General features: G+C 44.7%; 1 protein-coding gene across 21 annotated transcripts in view; it reads right to left on the reverse strand.

The window, feature by feature from the left end:
* Window positions 1–21,662, reverse strand: part of st3gal3a (ST3 beta-galactoside alpha-2,3-sialyltransferase 3a) — a 723,997-nt gene that overhangs the window by 181,955 nt on the left and 520,380 nt on the right. Inside the window, exon 11 of one of the 21 annotated variants that reach the window (XM_085983208.1) lies at window positions 17,348–17,721. The exons of 19 other annotated variants lie outside the window; for them this stretch is intronic. In XM_085983208.1, the coding sequence (XP_085839334.1) occupies window positions 17,698–17,721 (24 nt within the window). In that variant the 3' untranslated portion in view covers window positions 17,348–17,697. Of the gene's footprint in view, window positions 1–17,347; window positions 17,728–21,662 lie in introns of those variants that run through there. One more of the 21 variants, XM_085983207.1, reaches the window with a different exon arrangement.

Below are 21,662 nucleotides of genomic sequence, written 5' to 3' on the forward strand. Positions count from 1 at the left end.
CTGGTTAGACCACATCTGGAGTAGTGTGTACAGTTCCTGGCACCGCACCTCAGAAAGGAGTGCAGCACAGATTCAACAGAATGTTACCGAGGCTTCAAGGGTTAAATTACATAAACTAAGCTTGCATTCCCAGGAATAGAGAAGGTTAAGGGGTTATTTGATTGAGGTTTTTAGGATTTTGAAAGGAATTGATAGGGTAGAGAAAAATGTATTCCGCTGGTGGGGGAGTCCAGAACAAGGGGACATAACTTTAATAACAACAGAAAATGCTGGAAAAACTCAGCAGGTCAGGCAACATCCGTGGAGAGAAATTTGAGTTGACGTTTCGGGTTGGACCCTTCTTCAAAACTGGAAAGAAAAGAAACTAGATCGGAGGCAGGGCTGCGATCGGACAAAAGAATAAAAGAAACAAAAGAAGTAAAAGAGATTAGAAGCTAGACGAGATGGTAATAGGCTGGGATTAGGTGTAAAGTGTACTGGCAGGGCAAAAGATAGCTGCCAGGTGTGAGAGAGAAACAAAAGGAAAGGGGGCGGGGGGGGGGGGGAAAGGAGTGGAACAATTACAAGAGAAAATGAAATGGGGGGCCGATCTTATGATCTGAAATTGTTGAACTCGATATTGAGTCCGGAAGGCTGCAGACTGCCTAATCGGAAGATGAGGTGCTGTTCCTCGAGTTTACGTTGAGCTTCCGTGGAACAATACAAGAGGCCAAGGACGGTGAGGTCCGAGTGGGAATGGAGCGGTGAATTAAAATGACAGGCGACCGGAAGCTCGGGGTCACCCTTACGGACTGAACGGAGGTGTTCCGCAAAGCGGTCACCCAATCTGCGTTTGGTCTCCCCAATGTAGAGGAGACCGCATCGTGAGCAGCGAATACAGTATACTAGATTGCGAGAAGTACAAGTAAATCGCTGTTTCACCTGGAAGGGGTGTTTGGGGCCCTGGACAGTGGGAAGGGGGGAGGTATATGGGCAGGTGTTACATCTCCTCCGCTTGCACGGGAAGGTGCCAGGCGAAGAGGAAGGGCTGTTTGGGGTGATAGAGGAGTGGACTAGGGTGTCTCGGAGGGAGCGGTCCCTGCGGAATGCTGAAAGGGGAGGGGAGGGGAAGATACGTTTGGTGGTGGGATCACTTTGGAGGTAGCGGAAATGCCGGAGGATGATCCGTTGAATGTGGAGGCTGGTGGGGTGAAAGGTGAGGACAAGGGGAACCCTATCGTGGTTCCGGGAGGGAGGGGCAGGGGTGAGGGCAGAAGTGCGGGAGATAGAACTGACACGGTCGAGGGCAGTGTCAACCACAGTAGAGGGGAATCCTCGGTTGCGGAAAAAGGAAGACATGTCTGAAGCACTGGTGTGGAAGGTGGCGTCGTCGGAGCAGATACGGCGGAGGCGGAGAAACTGGGAGAATGGAATAGAGTCCTTACAGGAAGCGGGGTGGGAGGAAGTGTAGTCCAGGTAGCTGTGGGAGTCAGTGGGCTTGTAGTAAATATTGGTCGATAACCTATCCGCAGAGATGGAGACGGAGAAGTCGAGGAAGGGAAGGGAAGAGTCCGAGATGGACCATGTGAAGGTGAGGGAAGGGTGGAAATTGGAGGCAAAGTGAATGAAATTGTCAAGTTCGGGGCGAGAGCAGGAAACGGCACCGATACAGTCATCAATGTATCGGAAAAAGAGGTGAGGGAGGGGACCCGAGTAGGACTGGAACAAAGATTGTTCCACATAGCCCACGAAAAGGCAGGCATAGCTAGGACCCATGCGGGTACCCATGGCAACACCTTTGATTTGGAGGAAATGAGTGGAGTTAAAGGAGAAGTTGTTCAATGTGAGAACAAGTTCAGCCAGGCGGAGGAGGGTCGTGGTGGATGGGGACTGGTCGGGCCTCTGTTCAAGGAAGAAGCGGAGCGCCCTCAGGCCATCCGGGTGGGGGATGGAGGAGATGTAACACCTGCCCATATACCTCCCCCCTTCCCACTGTCCAGGGCCCCAAACACCCCTTCCAGGTGAAACAGCGATTTACTTGTACTTCTCGCAATCTAGTATACTGTATTCGCTGCTCACGATGCGGTCTCCTCTACATTGGAGAGACCAAACGCAGATTGGGTGACCGCTTTGCGGAACACCTCCGTTCAGTCCGTAAGGGTGACCCCGAGCTTCCGGTCGCCTGTCATTTTAATTCACCGCTCCATTCCCACTCGGACCTCACCGTCCTTGGCCTCTTGTATTGTTCCACGGAAGCTCAACGTAAACTCGAGGAACAGCACCTCATCTTCCGATTAGGCAGTCTGCAGCCTTCCGGACTCAATATCGAGTTCAACAATTTCAGATCATAAGATCGGCCCCCCATTTCATTTTCTCTTGTAATTGTTCCACTCCTTTCCCCCCCCCCCGCCCCCTTTCCTTTTGTTTCTCTCTCACACCTGGCAGCTATCTTTTGCCCTGCCAGTACACTTTACACCTAATCCCAGCCTATTACCATCTCGTCTAGCTTCTAATCTCTTTTACTTCTTTTGTTTCTTTTATTCTTTTGTCCGATCGCAGCCCTGCCTCCGATCTAGTTTCTTTTCTTTCCAGTTTTGAAGAAGGGTCCAACCCGAAACGTCAACTCAAATTTCTCTCCACGGATGTTGCCTGACCTGCTGAGTTTTTCCAGCATTTTCTGTTGTTATTTCGGATTTCCAACATCTGCAGTATTTTGCTATCGACATAACTTTAAAATCGGAGCCAGAGAAGTTAGGAAACACTTCTTCGCACAAAGGGAGGTAGAAGTGTGGAAATCTCTCCCACAAAAAGCAGTAGATTCGAGCTGAATTAATAATTGTAAATTGGAGATCAATACATTTTTGCTAGCGATGCATATTAAGCAATATGGAATCAAGGCAGGTAAATGGAGTTAGTATACAGATCAGCCGTGATAGAAACATAGAAGATAGGAGCAGGAGTAGGCCATTTGGCCCCTCGAGCCTGCTCCGCCATTCAATGAGATCATGGTTGATCATCCAAACTCAGTACCCTGTCCCTGCCTTCTCCCCATATCCCTTGATCCCTTTAGCCTTAAGAAATATATCCAACTCCTTCTTGAATATATTTAATGAATTGGCCTGAACTGCCTTCTGTATGAGAGAATTCCACAGGGTCACCACTCTCTGGGTGAAGAAATTTCTCCTCATCTCTGTCCTGAATGGCTTACCCCTTATCTTTAGACTGTGACCCCTGGTTCTGGACTCCCCCGCCATCGGGAACATCCTTCCTGCATCTAGTCCTGTTAGAATTTTATAAGTTTCAATGCGATCCCCTCTCATTCTTCTAAACTCCAGCGAGTATAAGCCCAATCGACCCAATCTCTCCTCATACGTCATTCCTGCCACCCCAGGTATCAGTCTGGTGAATCTTCGCTGCACTCCCTCCATGGCAAGAACATCCTTCCTCAGATAAGGCGATCAAAACTGCACACAATACTCAAGGTGTGGTCTCACCAAGGCCCTGTACAACAGCAGCAAGACATCCTTGTTCCTGTACTCAAACCCTCTCGCTACGAAGGCCAACATACCATTTGCCTTCTTAACCGCCTGCTGCACCTGCATGCTTACCTTCAGCGACTGGTGCACAAGGACACCCTGTTCTTGTTGCACTTCCCCTTCTCCCAATCTATTGCCTTTCAGATAATAATCTGCCTTCTTGTTTTTGCCACCAAAGTGGATAACCTCGCATTTATCCATATTATACTGCATCTGCCATGCATCTGCCCAATCACCAAATCATACTAGAGTTTCTCGGCATCCTCCTCACAGCAAACACGCCCACCCAGCTTTGTGTCGTCTGCAAACTTGGAGATGTTACATCTAGTTCCCTCGTCTAGATCATTTGGGGTCCTAGGACCGATCCCTGCGGTACCCCACTAGTCACTGCCTGCCACTCGGAAAAATACCCATTTATTCCAACTCTTTGCTTCCTGTCTGCCAACCAGTTCTCTATCCAAGACAGTAGCTTGCCCCAAATCCCATGTGCCTTAACTTTACACGCTAATCTCTTATGCGGGATCTTATCGAAAGCCTTCTGAAAGTCCAAATACACCACATCCACTGGTTCTCCCTTAGCTATTCTACCAGTTACATCCTCAAAAAATTCCAGTAGATTCGTCAAACACAATTTACCTTTTGTAAATCCATGTTGACTTTGTCCGATCCTGTCACTGTTTTCCAAGTGCTCTGCTATTACATCTTTTATAATGGACTCTAGCATTTTCCCCACTACCGATGTCAGGCTTACCGGTCTATAATTCCCCGTTTTCTCTCTACCACCTTTTTTGAACAGTGGGGTAATATTAGCTACCCTCCAATCCATGGGAACTGTTCCAGAGTCTATAGAATTTTGGAAGATGACCAGCAATGCATCTACTATTTCTAGGGCCACTTCCTTAAGTGCCCTAGGATGTAGATTATCAGGCCCTGGGGATTTATCAGCCTTCAATCCCGTCAATTTCCCTAACACCATTTCCCTACAAATACTGATTTCATTCAGTTCCTCCCTCTCATTAGACCCTATGTTCCCCGACATCTCTGGGAGGTTATTTGTGTCCTCCTTTGTGAAGACAGAACCAAAGTATGTATTTAATTGGTCTGCCATTTCTTTGTTCCCCATTATAAATTCCCCTGATTCTGACTGCAAGGGACCTACGCTTGACTTCACCAATCTTTTTCTCTTCACCTATCTATAAAAGCTTTTACAGTCAGTTTTTATGTTCTCTGCAAGCTTACTCTCATACTCTATTTCCCCCCTCTTAATTAATCCCTTTGTCCTCCTTTGCTGAATCCTAAACTGCTCAGGTTTACTGCTTTTTCTGGCCAATCTATATGTCCTCTCCTTGGATCTTATGCTATCCCTAATTTCCCTTCTTAGCCACAGTTGAGTCACCTTTTTTGTTTTATTTTTATGCCAAACAGGGATGAACAAGTTCTGTAATTCATCCATGCGATCTTTGAATGTTTGCCATTGCCTATCCACCGTCAACCCTTTGAGTAACATTCCTCAATCAATCCTACCCAACTCGCGCCTCATACCAATGTAGTTTCCTTTATTTAAATTCAGGACCCTAGTCTCTGAGTCAAATACTTCACTCTCCATCTTAATGAAGAATTTTATCATATTATGATCGCTCCGCCCCAAGGGGCCTCGCACAACAAGATTGCTAATTAATCCTTTCTCATTGCATAATACCCAGTATAAGATGGCCTGGTCTCCAGTTGGTTCCTCGACATATTGGTCCAGGGAACCACCCCGTATACACTCCAGGAATTCCTCCTCCACAGTATTGTTACTAATTTGGTTAGCCCAATCTATATGTAGATTAAAGTCACCCATGATAACTGCTGTGCCCTTATTGGAAGTGTCTCTAATTTCCCATTTAATGCCATCCCCAACCTCCGCATTACTGTTTGGGGGTCTGTATACCACTCCCACTAACGTTTTCTGCCCCATGGTATTTCTCAGTTCTACCCATACAGATTCCACATCATCAGAGCTAATATCCTTCCTTACAATTGTGTTAATCCCCTCTTTAACCAGCAATGCTACCCAACCTCCTTTTCCTTTTTGCCTGTCTTTCCTGAATATCGAATACCCCTGGATGTTGAGTTCCCAGCCTTGGTCACCCTGGAGCCATGTTTCCGTAATCCCAATCATATCATATCCGTTTACCTCTATTTGCGCAGCTAATTCATCCACCTTATTACGAATGCTCCTCGCATTAAGACACAAAGCCTTCAGGCTTGTTTTTTTTAACACTCAGACCTTTTAGAATTATTATTTACTGTGGCCATGTTTGATTTAAACCCTTGAGTTCTCTGACTGCCACCTTTGCTTTTCGCCTTCCTGTCTTTTGCTTCTACCCTTGTTTCCCTTTCCTCTGTCTCCCTGCTCAGGTTCCCAACCCCCTGCCATTTTAGTTTAAACCCTCCCCCAGAGCACTAGCAAACACTCCCCCTAGGACATCGGTCCCAGTCCTGCCCAGGTGCAAACTGTCCAGTTTGTACTGGTCCCACCTCCCCCAGAACCGGTTCCAATGTCCCAGGAATTTGAATCCCTCCCCCTTGCACCATTCCTCTAGACACGTATTCATCTGAAATATCCTATTTCTACTCTGACTAGCACGTGGCACTGGTAGCAATCCTGAGATTACTACCTTTGAGGTCCTATTTTTTAATGTACCTCCTAACTCCCTATATTCAGCTTTTAGGACCTCACTGATCTCACTGAATGGCAGAAAAGGATTAAGGGGCTGAATCGCCAACTCCTGTACCTATATTCCCCATCTCAGTAGGAGAAAAACCATCCTGCCCTGTGCAGTTTTGGATTACCCCAGTCTGTACCAATCTGTTTAACTTCTAATCCAATTCTTGTCCACACATTTCCTTTCTGAAGTCTTTGGTCAACAAAGCATCAAGTAATTTTGAAGGAAACCTCTTTCCACATAGCCACTACTCTGTAGGGAAAAGATAAGCTTCTAATCTCCAGTCTTACTTTTTTAAAAATTAGTTTTATGGGATGTGGGTGTCGCTGGCAAGGCCAACATTTATTGCCCATCCCTAATTGCCCTTGAGAAAGTGGTGGTGAACCGCTTCAGTCCGTGTGGGGAAGGTACTCCCACAGTGCTGTTAGGGAGGGAGTTCCAGGATAATGATCTAGTGACAATGAAGGATCGGCGATATATTTCTAAGTCAGGATGGTGTGTGACTTGGAGGGGAACTTGGAGGTGGTGGTGCTCCCATGCACCTGCTGCTCTTGTCTTTCTAGGTGGAAGAGGTCACGGATTTGGGAGGTGCCGCCAAAGAAGCCTTGGTGAGTTGCTACAGTGCATCTTGTAGATGGTACACACTGCAGCCACGGTACGCCGGTGGTGGAGGGAGTGAATGTTTAAGGTAGTAGATGGGGTACTAATCAAGCGGGCTGCTTTGTCCTGGATGGTGTCGAGCTTCTCGAGTGTTGTTGAAGTTGCACTCATTCAGGCAAGTGGAGAGTATTCCATCACACTCCTTACTTGTGCCTTGTAGATGGTGGAAAGGCTTTGGGGAGTCAGGAGGTGAGACACTCGCCTCTGACCTGCTCTTGTTGCCACAGTATTTATGTGGCTGGTCCAGTTAAGTTTCTGGTCAACGGTGACCCCCACGATGTTGATGGTGGGGAATTCGGCGATGGTAATACCACTGAAAGTCATGGGGAGGTGGTTAGACTCTTGCTTGTTGGAGACAGTCATTGCCTGGCACTTCTGTGGCGCAAATGTTACCTGCCACTTATCAGCCCAAGCCTGAATGTCTTCCAGGTCTTGTTGCATGCGGGCATGAACTGCTTCGTTGCATGCGGGCATGAACTGCTTCATTATCTGAGGATTTGTGAATGGCGCTGAACACTATGCAGTCATCAGCCAACATCCCCATTTCTGACCTTATGTTGGAGGGAAGGTCATTGATGAAGCAGCTGAAGATGGTTGAGCTTAGGACACTGCAGCGATGTCCTGGGGCTATGATATTGACCTTCAACCACCACAACCATCTTCCTTTGTGTTAGGTATGACTCCAGCCAGTGGAGCATTTTCCCCCTGATTCCCATTGACTTCAGTTTTACTAGGGCTCCTTGATGCCACACTCAGTCAAATGCTGCCTTGATGTCAAGGGCAGTCACTCTCACCTCTGGAATTCAGCTGTTATGTCCATGTTTGGACCAAGGCTGTAATGAGGTCGGGAGCCGAGCGGTCTTGGCGGAACCCAAACTGGGCATCAGTGAGCAGGTTATTGGTGAGTAAGTGTCGCTTGATAGCACTTTTGATGACACCTTCCATCACTTTGCTGATGATTGAGAGTAGACTGATGGGGCGGTAATTGGTCGGGTTGGATTTGTCCTGCTTTTTGTGGACAGGACATACCTGGGCAGTTTTCCACATTGTCGGATAGATGCCAGTGTTGTAACTGTACTGGAACAGCTTGGCTAGAGACGCGGCTAGTTCTGGAGCACGTCTTCAGCACAATAGCCGGGATGTTGTCGGGGTCCATAGCCTTTGCTGTATCCAGTGCACTCAGCCGTTTCTTGATATCATGTGGAGTGAATCAAATTGGCTGAAGACTGGTTTCTGTGATGGTGGGGACCTCAGGAGGAGGCCGATATGGATCATCCACTCGGCACTTCTGGCTGAAGATGGTTGCAAATGCTGCAGTCTTGTCTTTTGCACTCACAGTCCACCATCATTGAGGATGGGGATATTCATGGAGCCTCCTCCTCCCGTTAGTTGTTTAATGGTCCACCACCATTCACGTTTGTTCATTTAAATGTGTCATCTAGTTCTGTGCTCAAAATTAAAGCCAAATACAGGAAACTTCGCGATATCCGGCACCGACGGGACCGAGCTGCTGCCGATCTATCAAAACTTCCGGATAGACCAGCGCTAATGTTGAAGGATACGGAGGTTTTCATCTCCGTATCTGACAACAAAAAATGTTGCTTAGCAACAGCTTGTAAACACTCGGCCCGTACCTTGGAAGCGTCTCTGAAGCTGTTGCTAAGCTACAGAGACGCTTTCCAGAGCCTGACTGTTAAAAAAAAATGCTAGAAGAAAAAACCTAACCAAAACGGCTGCTGATTTCTGCCGTTAGATCGAGGTTTCCGGACATACAACCTCCGGATAAACCAAAGTTTCCTGCAGCATCTTAAATTTACATCAGCCATGCTGCTGAGCTTTTTAAAGATCTGGATTATTTTCACCAATATAAAGGCCATATATAGGCCCAGGAACATTTAATTTTTAACCAGTAATATCAAAACTGTGCTTCAGAAAAAAAAATTAAAATCAGAAATACAATATATATACAAATCATCAGTGGTGGGGTCAACTTTCTAATAAGTTTAAGGATCATAACTGTCCCTCTACTCCCACCCTTACCCAAACATCATTCAGTATCTTTCATGTTAGTTACAATAGCTCTTCTGCATTTCCAGTCATTTGGCACAAACGAGCAGATAAATGAAATGTTGATGATTATTTAAGGATTGACAATAAACTGAAGTGCACCCTGGAATCAAAGAAATCAGGCCCAGGGTTCATTTGTAAGCTACATGATTTGACAGATTACACTGATTTCCGGCTGTGGGGGTGGGGGGGCACAGTGCAGCCAGTGTTGGAGCAGTGAATGACTGACTGCAACTTCAGGATTTCTGCGTTAGGATGAGCATACATCCCATGTTGAAGTTGTGGTCAGTTTCAAAGGGGTAATGACAGTGAACACTGTTCGTTCACCGTTATTACCCACTGCAAATTCTGGGCCATAGGCTTTGCAGTAAACAAACCATTCCCCTCAGAGAATGGAGATATCCTTCACAGTTTAGAGTTCTTTTCCTACTGAAGAGCAACGACTCTTGTTTATAGAAAGCATCGAGTGTGCCAAAAATGTCAATTTTTACTGCAAGAGTTTATATGCGTGTTTATGCCAATAGTTCATATAATGGGTTAGACTTATCATCAGCTTCCATTGTTGACTTTTCCCCCAAAAGTTTGTAATTCTTGTTCCAGAGATCCTGATTTGGCACAATATCTGCCCAGTTTTACCAAATTCTTTCAATAAGATTCTCACCGTTTTTGGAAGTTTTCACTTGAAATAAAATATTCAATACAGATATTCCCCATTGTTTTTTGTGCTTGAAGATTTAAGAATATATTTTTTGTTTTTATAAGTACAGATGTAGTTTCAGCAGCTACAATTCTCCCACCCAAAGCAGTGAGGGACTTCACAGATAACATCACCGACTTATTTTTGCATTTGTTTCACATACAAAAGCCTTCTTAGATACCTCAAAACAGACAGCTTGAACAATATCTACACAGAATTATGGTTAGTAGGTATTGTAAAATAATAATTAATTCGATTGGTTTCTTAATTGCAAAGCAATTCATCTTTCAAGCTTTTGTAACGTGTATGAAACACTGCTCGTCAATTCTTAATAAGTCTGTTATGAGTCAGTTATTGAAAATGGCCGACTCTTCCACTGCCTCAACTGTTGGATTATTGAAGTCCTTTCAAGTCCTGGTTGTTGACTCACTCCGCCACTGTTTATGGACTGTTTACAATCTGTCTGAGTCACAGAACCAGGTCTTTTCACATGATATATATATACACACACACGTGCATGCATGCGTGCACACACACACGTGCGTATACACACACACACACACACACGTGTATACACACACACACACACAAAAAGCAAGAGCAGAAACTCAGCTGACCTACACTGCTGTCCCCAGCTGGTCATGTATTTGGATGTTGAGAGAGATTGAGACCATGTGCTATTGTAACTGTTTCAACTAATGAAACCAAAAGGGATGGGAACAGCAGCAATCAGCTGTACAAAAAAATATCGAGATTTCACCTCTGTTCCCAGGAGGAACAGTGGTAGGAGGTGAGTTACTTTACTAATTAAAGGGAAGAGGAAGAAAAATTCAGGGCCAAGTAATTTTACTTCTCAACTATTTTTATTATTTATTCTCAGGATGTGGGCACCGACCATCTCAAGCTGCCCTGAGAAGCTGGTGGTGGGTTTTCTTCTTCAACCGCTGGTAGTGGTTTGATACAACTGAGTGGCTTGTTGGGGCCCTTTAGAGGACAGTTAAGAGTCAACCACATTGGTATAGGACTGGAGTCACACATAGGCCAGAACTGAGTAAGGACGGCAAGTTTCTTTCCCATTAGTGAATTAGTTGAATTGCAACAATCCGTTAGCTTCAGTCACTTTTACTGATAGCAGCTTTTTAATTCTAGATTTAATTTTTTTTTGGGGACAGGCCAAATGGATTTTATTTTTATTTTTTTACAGTCCTATACTAACATACAAGAAATGAAATGCCTTTGCCTTACTAAAACAGCCATGAGTTAGAATGAATATTGGACTTTTATAAATTTTATAATTTTTTGCTTCTCAACCACCAAGAAGGACAAGGACAGCAAGTACATGGGAAAACCACCACCTCCAAGTTCCCATCCAAGTCACACCATCCTTCCATGAACATATAATCGCATTCCTTCAGTGTTGCTGGGTCAAAATCCTGGAACTCCCTACCTAGCAGCATTGTGGGAGCACCTTCCCCACACAGGCTGCAGCAGTTCAAGGCGGCGGCTCACCACCACTTTCTCAAAAGCAGCTAAGGATGGGCAATAAATGCTGGTCTCGTCAGCGATGGCCACATCCTGAAAATCAATTTTTAAAAAGCATTTCCATTAAAATAATGATAAAGAAATTTCAAATGAGCATGTTACACATTGGTATCCTATTATATTCACAGCACAATTTCAAGTTTTTCCATTCGCCTTATATCGTGCGAACTCCAAGATTCAGTCATTATTACCAAGTTATTGTTCCCATGACTCAGTGGGTGCACCGCAGTGTGACACTGAAAGAACTGACTTGTATTTATACTGCAATTTATCAGAATTGTCAGAAACTTCTGAAAATTTTTCACACATATAATGAACTACTTTGAAGTGCAGTTATCATTGTGCTGTAAGCAAACACCACGTTTTGCCTTTTTGCATACAGCAAAATCCCATCAACAACAATGAGATGAATGATCAGCTACTTTTTAGTGCTGTTTGTTGCGGGAGAAATGTCGGCAAGGAAACTTGGAAGAATTGCTTCTTCTCTTCAAATAAGGTCACAAGATCTTTAAGGTCCATCTGAACTTTAATGCCTCATCTGAAGGACAGCATCTCTGAAAATGGAGTGTCAGTTTAGATTATGTGCACAAGTCCTGGAGTAGGGTTTGAACCTACAATCATCTGACTCACAAACAAAAGTGCTACCAACGAAGCCAAGTTCACAGTAAGGCATAAGGACCAGGACCTAGTTTTAGTTCCTGATCTGTGCTGAGTTAGCATCCCGTATCCAGTACAGAAGCTGCAGGATTCCATGGGGTAGGGAAGGGTGAAAAAAATCAGCCATGTTCCTGCTTCCGATTGTTATTCAGTGACCTTTTCAGGAAAATGCATGGATGTCAGCCAGAATAATCAGATACCTGTCAACATTCACTGTTCAGGCTCAAACACAAATAATTGTAATCGGGCAAGGTTTTAAGAGCTACAAGGACCTGTGGAACTATCCCATAGCAAAAGCAAAATGTAGGGAAAGGGTGACAAAACAAGATTAGAGAATTACCATGCCAAGATGATCAAGTGAGTTTTTTTCAGACAAAAGTATGCCCCTTCCCCCAGTGGTTCAAGCATGTTTACTCAATAAGTAGCAGAGCCACACAGACCAAGAAGGTCCCAGGTTTGGTCCCTTGAGTTTGCTGATCTCAACTGGCAGCAGGAGCGGTACAAATAGTGAATGGGATCCCTATCAGTGCCCTGGCTGACATTAGCTAACTCAGCATAGACCAAGATCTGAAGCAAGGACCTTACTGTTACTTATGTTTCGTCAACACTTTATACAGTGCATTTACCCACAGAGACATTAGGGGTGCCCTAGCATAGATTATGCTGGAAGGGAAAATCAGAGATCAAATCTCCGACTCATTCACACGCACCTTCTAGTATTTTGTGACTGCTTGACATTAGCAGGGGTCTGAGAGCAGACTGCCTGTCTCAGCAGGGGAATTGAGCAAGGGGCAAGGAACTAGATAGTCATAGATTAGAGTCATAGATTCATAATGGCACAGAAGGAGGCCATTCGGCCCATGGAGTCCATGCCGGCTCTCTGTAGAGCAATCCAGTTAGTCCCATTCCCCCGCTCTATCCCCGTAGCCCTGCAAGTTTATTTCCCTCAAGTGCCTACCAGTCTCCCCTTGAAAACATTCCTCCACCACTTCCGTCGGCAGCGAGTTCCAGGTCCTCATCACTAGCTGCATAAAAAAGATTTTCCTAACATCCCCCCTGTATCTCTTGCCCAAAACCTTAAATCTGTGTCCCCTAGTCCTTGTACCATCAACGAGTAGGAACAGCCTTTCCCCGTCCAGCCTATCCAAACCCATCATAATCTTGTACACCTCTATCAAATCACCCCTCAACCTCCTTTGCTCTAACCATAAATTAATTTCAAAATGCAGGTTTGTGTGTTTTAGGGGGAGGGAAGAGGTGGAAGAGGTTGAAACAGGCAATAATTGCACTCTGAGAAACAGTAGCAAAGGAGCTGTTTCACTGTTGAATGTTGCAAATCCTAGATGGGTTGGGGGGTCGGGGAGGGGGGGGTGGGTGAGTGGTGCTATTTTTAAGTGCTATTTCTGGATGGACTTAGATAAGCTTTTAAAAATAAAATTATAATGAGAATCAGAGGGTCTAATTCTTGAACTTGGGGAGGGGGAGTTGCTCTTAGTGCCAATGAAAACTGACAATATTGCCTGCAATTTGTTTTGGAGCAGTGTATGAACAGAAAATGCTCTCATACAATCTCCCCATTGGGGAAATATAGTGACAGTAATAAATGCAGACTGTCAACTGAGTATTAAGTTGAACAGTACATGTTAGACTACATAATCCCAATGGTGCAACAGCATCCCATCTATGCTAATCAGGACAGTAATGGATGGATAAGGCAATACATTCACAACACAATATTATGGGCTAAAGTTGCATTATACTAAGGGAGCATAATGGTTAAAAACCTTTTCCCCTCTCTAACACTAGCTCAGACTGATGGGATGGAAGCCCCCTTTCTTCTTTGAAATCTTGTGAAATGAATTTGAGTTTCAATTCAGTTTCTGCTGGGTATGAGTCCATGGCACAAAATTGCCCATATGACGACAGCAATTGGCAATTTTTAGTCTCGTTCAGCATAAGCATTTGAAGCAGAGGAAGATACAAAGCTATTGGGGAGAGGGCAGGACAATAGGATTTGTTTTGGATTGCTCTACCAAAGTATCAATGGGCTGAATGGCTTTCTCTGTGCTGTAAATCTCAATGGTTCTGTTTTATGACTCGAGGCTTGCATAACGTTGGAAAAATGTCAGCGTTCAGCAGAGAATGCTCTCTGGCTTTAGGGTTTTAGCAGAGTAGAAGACTTACTGTGCATCTAACCTGCAATATACCTAACCTAGAAGTAGTTGACACTGTAAGCAGAAAAACTCTTCTATTTTACCTTCAACTAAAATGGCACAAAAGGCTTATTGAAGGAAAAAAAAGTTACAGTATCCTTTTCCCTTGAGTCTCTTTTTAGGTCTTAAAATACATAAATATAAAAGTACATTGTATCTTGTTTGAGTTTTCCTAAGGATTTCCTCTGTATCATTAAAGGAAAGAGTCTTTGTGAGGTCAGAGACACTGCTGTATTCACTGAAGTACTGAATAACTCACCCTGACGACAGGAACACAGTTTATTTCATGAGTTTAAAAGACCAGTAACTAAGCAGGGAGAGTCTTTCACAACAGTGCAAGAAAAATAAACTCTGCATTCCTTTGTAATGCATTTTTACTCATTTGGTCAGATAATGCACAATGCAGTTTCAAGTGAGATTTAAAATTCTGACAGTATGATATAAATATGCAGAAAACAGTCATTGTTTTTTTTGTTTTTAGGTGTGCTAAAAGAGAACAAGAATGAGACATGAGAGATAGGCAAGAAAAGACTTCAGATAACACCTTATCACATCTCTCAGAAATGCCTCAAAATACTTCAGTGAATCACTTTGAAGTGCAGTAACTTTTTTATGTAGCTACTTACCCCGACACACCTGATCATTATTTTTTTCTTTTATCATTTGCTTTTTAAAAACAATCAAACTTGCATAACTCCTCTGTGCAACTCTTCATAATCCTTCATTCTGTGAAGCAGACATGCTAGAGTGATGTCTGCCCAAGGAAATCTATTTGGAACACATCCACTTCTTACCATCACTGTCAGAGTAGTCTGTTTTCAGACAGATTGTGAGCAGCCTTTTTTTCCTCTCAATTTACACCACGTTTTTGCTAAAAGACAACACACTTGGCAAAGATGGTAAAGAAGCAATACACAGTATTTTAAACAGCTAATAAACATAAAGCAGTGCTTATGTCACAAGTCTACAACTCCTGTGTTTATAGTTGCCATTTCATTAAATGCTTCTAAGTTGCACCCTATATTTAGGAGACATAAAAACATAAATGCAGGTGTAAATCTAGATCTTACTGTACCTGGGACATATCTCAAGGTAAACAGTTATTTTTGGACCACCCTCAGGAGATTACGTGTTGAGTAAAGTTCATGAAAGGGCAAGTTGCAAATGGTTTGTGGAAGTAATAGGCTTATTGGTCTGACTTGTCTTTTCTCATTCCATATATCCATGGATTACATTCTTAACTAAAACATACAAACCTAATTAGAAGCTTTTCAGGAGTTTTTGACAAATTCACAAAATTTAAAGGAAAAGATTATCATAGATCGGAGTCATTCAATATAACATGCTCCCCAATTTAAATATTTTTTTAAAGAATTCTAATCATTTCAATTTGGTTAGTAGACACTTTAGTTTGCAACTAAATAGCCTTCCACCATTTCAGGCCTCAATCATCAAAGAGCTGTTCATCTAATGTCTACTAGAAATAGCAGTGATTACCATCTTTCCAGACCTGGGTGCTAATCAAGTGGCATCCAAGACAGGAAGATTCTATAACAGCTAGATACAGAGTACTTGTCCATGCTCAGTACCAAATTTTCCTGCCTCAAATACTCCTTAATTGGTATCCTTTCTAGCCCTGGATGCCATTCAGCACTTAATTCAACTGAGCTGCTTAGTGACAGTCCCATTATACAGGAAACTTTGGTTTATCCGGAGGTTGTCTGTCCGGAAACCTCGATCTACCGGCAGAAATCAGGAGCCGTTTTGTTAGGTTTTTCTTCTTCTCGTGGCTTTGTTTTCAACAGTCGGGCTCTGGAAAGTCTCTCTGAAGCTGTTGCTAAGCTACAGAGACGCTTCCAAGGTACGGGCCGACAGTTTACAAGCTGTTGCTAAGCAACAGTGTTTGTTGTCAGATACGGAGATGAAAACCTCCGTATGCTTCTGTGGTAAACCACTGTTATTGTTGTTCACTGTTGTTGTTGTTGTTGCACACTGTTGTACCTATGCATGCCTCAGCATGTCTCTGCTGGCTCCACCCACAGGCCCAGGTACAAAGGTGATTGCCCTGCAGCCCTCGGCCTTCTTGGAACCCAGTCAACCACGAGAGGCATGCTCTGTTCTTTGCTAATAAAAGCCTTTAGTTACTCTCCTAACTCTCCGTCTTTTATGAGTAATTGATAGCGCATCAGCTTCAACATTAACTTTGTATGTCCGGCAGTTTTGATAGATCGGCAACAGCTCGGTCCCGTCGGTGCCGGATATAACAAAGTTTCCTGTAGATGTCAGCAGAGCAGCTCCTTGATGAGGATAGAGACTTGAAAAAAGTGAGTCTCTGTGTGATTGTAAAAATAAGACATCAAATAGCCCCATGCTTTCATATTTTTAACTTCTGTATTTATGAATATTGATTTGTGCTCAAGTTGAGCGATGTTAGGGCTGGAGAACTAATTACTTCCCATTTTGTACATCCAAGGTCATAGAGTCATAGAGTTATACAGCACAGAAAGAGGCCCTTCGGCCCATCGCGTCCGCGCCGGCCATCAAGCCCTGTCTAATCTAATCCCATTTTCCAGCATTTGGTCCGTAGCCTTGTATGCTATGGCATTTCAAGTGCTCATCCAAATGCTTCTTGAATGTTGTGAGGGTTCCTGCCTCTACCACCCTTTCAGGCAGTGAGTTCCAGATTCCAACCACCATCTGGGTGAAAAAGTTCTTCCTCAAATCCCCTCTAAACCTCCTGCCCCTTACCTTGAATCTATGCCCCCTTGTTATTGACCCCTCTACTAAGGGAAAAAGTTCCTTTCTATCTACCCTATCTATGCCCCTCATAATTTTGTACACCTCAATCAGGTCCACATTTGATTTGTTAGTGCATTTCATTACAGGGGCAAGAGCAGAACCGTAGTACAATCCAGAGGCGCCCATGTAGTAGTGGAAATTAGCTCAAGAGCCAGCCAATCAATGGAGTTCAGCCCAGGAGTCACTTAGATGGGGTCCAGCAATAAAGAACAGCATTGGAGTTAGAGCCAGCAGCACCGCCAGTGGAGACAACAGCAAGCAGTGTCCTAGGTTGGAGTAAGCAACTGGAATGGTGAGGAGCACAGCTAGGCCAGCGTTTTCCGGAGTGAGCAGATCCAGGAAACATGCTGGAAGACGGGAGAGTGAGCAGAGAAATAACAGAGCCAGAAAACCGATTCCTGGTCAGAAGACAAAGAGGCAGCAGGTCAGCACGAAGAATTTCAAGCTCAGGATTAGCACAGGCAGATGCAGAATAAACTCCCTCTAATTTGCTTCAAAAATACACGTTTACTTCCCCTTCAGAAGAGCACTGCAACAGAAATTCTTGTGCCCTTTCTGAGTGTGATTGCTAATTTAGTGCCAATTTGTGAGTAGTTTTGTTCTGTTTGTCCATGTCCATTGGAAGCTGGGTTGAGACGACCCAAACTCACCTGTATCATCTAATCCTACATAATAGAGTTGATACCTTTTGTTAACTTCATTAAGATGGTGGAAAGTATTTTATAATCAAAATACTCTACTAACATTCTTTTGCTCTTTAAGCCTACATAATATTTCAATTCAATGGATACCTTTTTGCCATAAAAATGTTCCAGAAATCCTCGATCTATTCATTTTTAAATCGTCCTCAGTTGTACACTCTGCAGCTTGAAAGATTTTTTAAAAACAAAAATGGTCACAAAAGGATAAATTTAACAGAGAACATGAAACAACAGGGCTCAATGAAGACAAAGGCTGCGATTTTGCTGGCGCTCAGAGGGCGGGTTAGCTGTTAAATTCAAAATGATTGACGGCGGGTTGGAAACCCGCTGCGATCCCGCCTCCGTCTGAGTTTCCAAAGTGTCAGGTCTACAATTTCACAACAGATCCGACACCAAGCGGCAGCTGAGGAGTTTAAGACACTTAACTCCTTGTTACGTGCTTATTCACTGCTATTTTGACAGCCTTTTCCTATTTTCCCACATTTTCAATGGGTTTCACGACGTTCAGAGATCACGCCAGGTAAGTGTGTCGGGAGGACCAACAAGCTGAATAGTTCACAGCTGCAACTGCAGTCTAAAAGCTGCACTCTCACATCTGTTCACTTTCAAATGTCAGATGTTGCTGATTTCAGGATTTGGGAGACACATTCTGTCTTGAGGCTGTGTGGTGTTAACTCTATATCCACGGTCACCTCCATTACTGGATATAAAAGGCGCTCTCACCCTTCACTGTGCCACTTCAAATTGTGAGCACACATATGGCAATGATGTCAAACATTCACAGAACATTAATTTATTACAGCAGAACAAAAGATCATAAATTTAACATTGATTTCTAGCAGAACACCCAAGTGAGTACTCTTGTGACTATTTATGTGGCAGCATTCTCTTACGCGCGCTTCTACGTCATGCTACCCCTGTGGCTTCAGCAGATGTAGAGGCAGCCTGTTCACTTCCCTGCTGTGCCTGCTTAGACGGTCGTCCTCTGGGTTTTGGAGCCTGTGAGGGCCTCGCCAAAGTCTGCTCCTCCTGCAGCTGTGCAGGGGCAGACTGGGCCATCACTGCTGGCTCTGACCCTGAGGGGTTGGCAAGGGGATGGCAGTTTGAGCGCTTGGAGAGGAGCCCCCACTTGCGTGCCCCCTCCCACCTTCATCCCTCTCATGGGCCACCCACACTTCTCTGCTAGCAAGTAGCTGGAGGGCACCTTGCTGCATATCAGTCGGGCCATGAGGACCCGTCTCACTACTGACAGTCCTCATAAAGGGGACGTCCATGTACCTCTGGTTCCTCTCCATGATAGATGCCCATCTATCCTCCATAGCTGACCATCTATTTATGTCCTCCATGGAGGTTGCCATTCTTTCTATGGCAGCACCTACATTCGCCATTGCGAGCGCCATGGCGTTGCTCATGTTTGAGATGGACTCCTTCATTCTCTGCACACCCGCAGTCACCGTGGTTGCAAACCCAGTCAGAGCCTTCTGCACTTGTTCCTGAAGCACCGCTCCCTTTCTGGATGGCCACCGAGGCTCAGTGTCTACATGCAGCTGAACAGAGCAAGGAGCGTCCTGCGGCCTCTAATGAGGACTCTCCACTGCTGTCCCCGTCTCCACCATCTGCTCTTGCTCACTTGTGAGTTGTGATACACCAGGTGACAACACTACTCTATGTCGCATACGACCCACCGAGGTGTGTCTCTCTGTGCTGGTGCAGGGTGTGCTCATTTCTGCTGATGCTGCTCCCTCAGTGGATACAGCATCCTCTGAGGAGTCCTCCTGCTCTTCCTCCTGCACAGTAGGGAGGGGGGCTCTTGATGGTCCTGTGGGAGAGTAAAGACATGAGTTAGAAATGTGATATATAGATTGCAGACATATCCCATTGCGCACGTGATGTGCATTCAATTTCTATTGACATCAGAGCCCATATGAAGGCTAAATACCATGGATGGAGAATTATTCTGTCACCAGGTTGTTCTACTGAGCCCCTCTTTCCGTCCCCACTTCGAGCTGTTCGACTGTTCCTGCAATGTCGAGAGCGGACTCCTCAGCATGGGTGAGCTGTGAGAACGATGGTGGTCATCCTCCTGTTCTCTCCCTCTCCCTCTGGGCTCTCTTTTTCTGCGATGAGGGAAAGAAGTGGAGTTTCAGTGAGAGTGATGGAATGAGTGTAAAGAATGTACAGGAGAGATGTTTAGAGGGAGACTATGATGGAGTGGGTTCCCATTACCAAGTTTGTTCCTTTTCAGTTGTTAGTTGTTGTCATTGCATAACAGTGAGGGTGGGTGTGAGGGGTGCATAGTAAGATGGGGATGTGATTCTGTACATACGGAGAGAGGGATGGGTGATGGTGCAAGGGATGTTGGGGTGAGTTAGGATGTGCAGGACTAGGGTTGGCAATGCAGAGTGATGAGGATGTGATGACAGGCACAGCAGAATTAAGGTAAGTGAGCTTTTATACTCATTTTTCCAGAACGCAGAGGATCACTGAACCTCTTCCTGCATTGGATCCAGGTGCGACTGACCAGACACCTTGCAGTTACCTCCTCAGCTATTTGCAGCCAGGCTGCCTTTGTCTGCTGAGCAGGTTTCCTTCTTCCATCCCCCTGGAATAGTGCCTTCCTACATCCTCTGAATCCCTCCACAATAACATGGAGGGAATCATCGTTGCAACATAGAAGATAGGAGCAGGAGTAGGCCATTCGGCCCCTCGAGCCTGCTCCGCCATTTAATGAGATCATGGCTGATCATCCAAATTCAGTACTCTGTCCCTGTTTTCTCCCCATATCTCTTGATCCCTTTAGCCTTAAGAAATATATCTAACTCCTTCTTGAATATATTTAATGAATTGGCCTCAACTGCCTTTTGTGGTAGAGAATTTCACAGGTTCACCATTCTCTGGGTGAAGAAATTCCTCCTCATCTCTGTCCTAAATGGCTTACCCCTTATCTTTAGACTGTGACCCCTGGTTCTGGACTCCCCCGCCATCGGGAACATCCTTCCTGCATCTAGTCTGTCTAGTCCTGTTAGAATTTTATAAGTTTCAATGAGATCCCCTCTCATTCTTCTAAACTCCAGCGAGTACAAGCCCAATCAACCCAATCTCTCCTCATACGTCATTCCTGCCATCCCAGGTATCAGTCTGGTGAATCTTCGCTGCACTCCCTCCATGGCAAGAACATCCTTCCTCAGATAAAGCGACCAAAACTGCACACAATACTCAAGGTGTGGTCTCACCAAGGCCCTGTACAACTGCAGCAAGACATCCTTGCTCCTGTACTCGAATCCTCTCGCTATGAAGGCCAACATACCATTTGCCTTCTTAACCGTCTGCTGCACCTGCATGCTTACCTTCAGCGACTGGTGCACAAGGACACCCAGGTTTCGTTGCACTTCCCCGTCTCCCAATCTATTGCCGTTCAGATAATAATCTGCCTTCCTGTTTTTGCCACCAAAGTGGATAACCTCACATTTATCCACATTATACTGCATCTGCCATGCATCTGCCCAATCACCCAACCTGTCCAAATCATATTGGAGTTTCTCGGCATCCTCCTCACAGCACACACACCCACCCAGCTTTCTGTCGTCTGCAAACTTGGAGATATTACATCTAGTTCCCTCGTCTAGATCATTAATATATATTGTGAATAGCTGGGGTCCTAGCACTGATCCCTGCGGTACCCGACTAGTCACTGCCTGCCACTCGGAAAAATACCCGTTTATTCCAACTCTTTGCTTCCTGCCTGCCAGCCAGTTCGCTATCCAAGTCAGTACCTTACCCCCAATCCCATGTGCTTTAACTTAACATGCTAATCTCTTATGCGGGACCTTATCGAAAGCCTTCTGAAAGTCCAAATACACCACATCCATTGGTTCTCCCTTACCTATTCTACCAGTTACATCCTCAAAAAATTCCAGTAGATTAGTCAAGCACAATTTACCTTTTGTAAATCCATGCTGAATTTGTCCGATCCTGTCACTGTTTTCCAAGTGCTCTGCTATTACAGCTTTTATAATGGACTCTAGCATTTTCCCCACTACCGATGTCAGGTTTACCGGTGTATAATTCCCTGTTTCCTCTCTACCACCTTTTTTGAATAG

The sequence above is a fragment of the Somniosus microcephalus genome, chromosome 3, assembly GCF_052327205.1.
Source record: "Somniosus microcephalus isolate GS21.2 chromosome 3, FLI_Smic_1.0, whole genome shotgun sequence".
Taxonomy (NCBI): domain Eukaryota; kingdom Metazoa; phylum Chordata; class Chondrichthyes; order Squaliformes; family Somniosidae; genus Somniosus; species Somniosus microcephalus.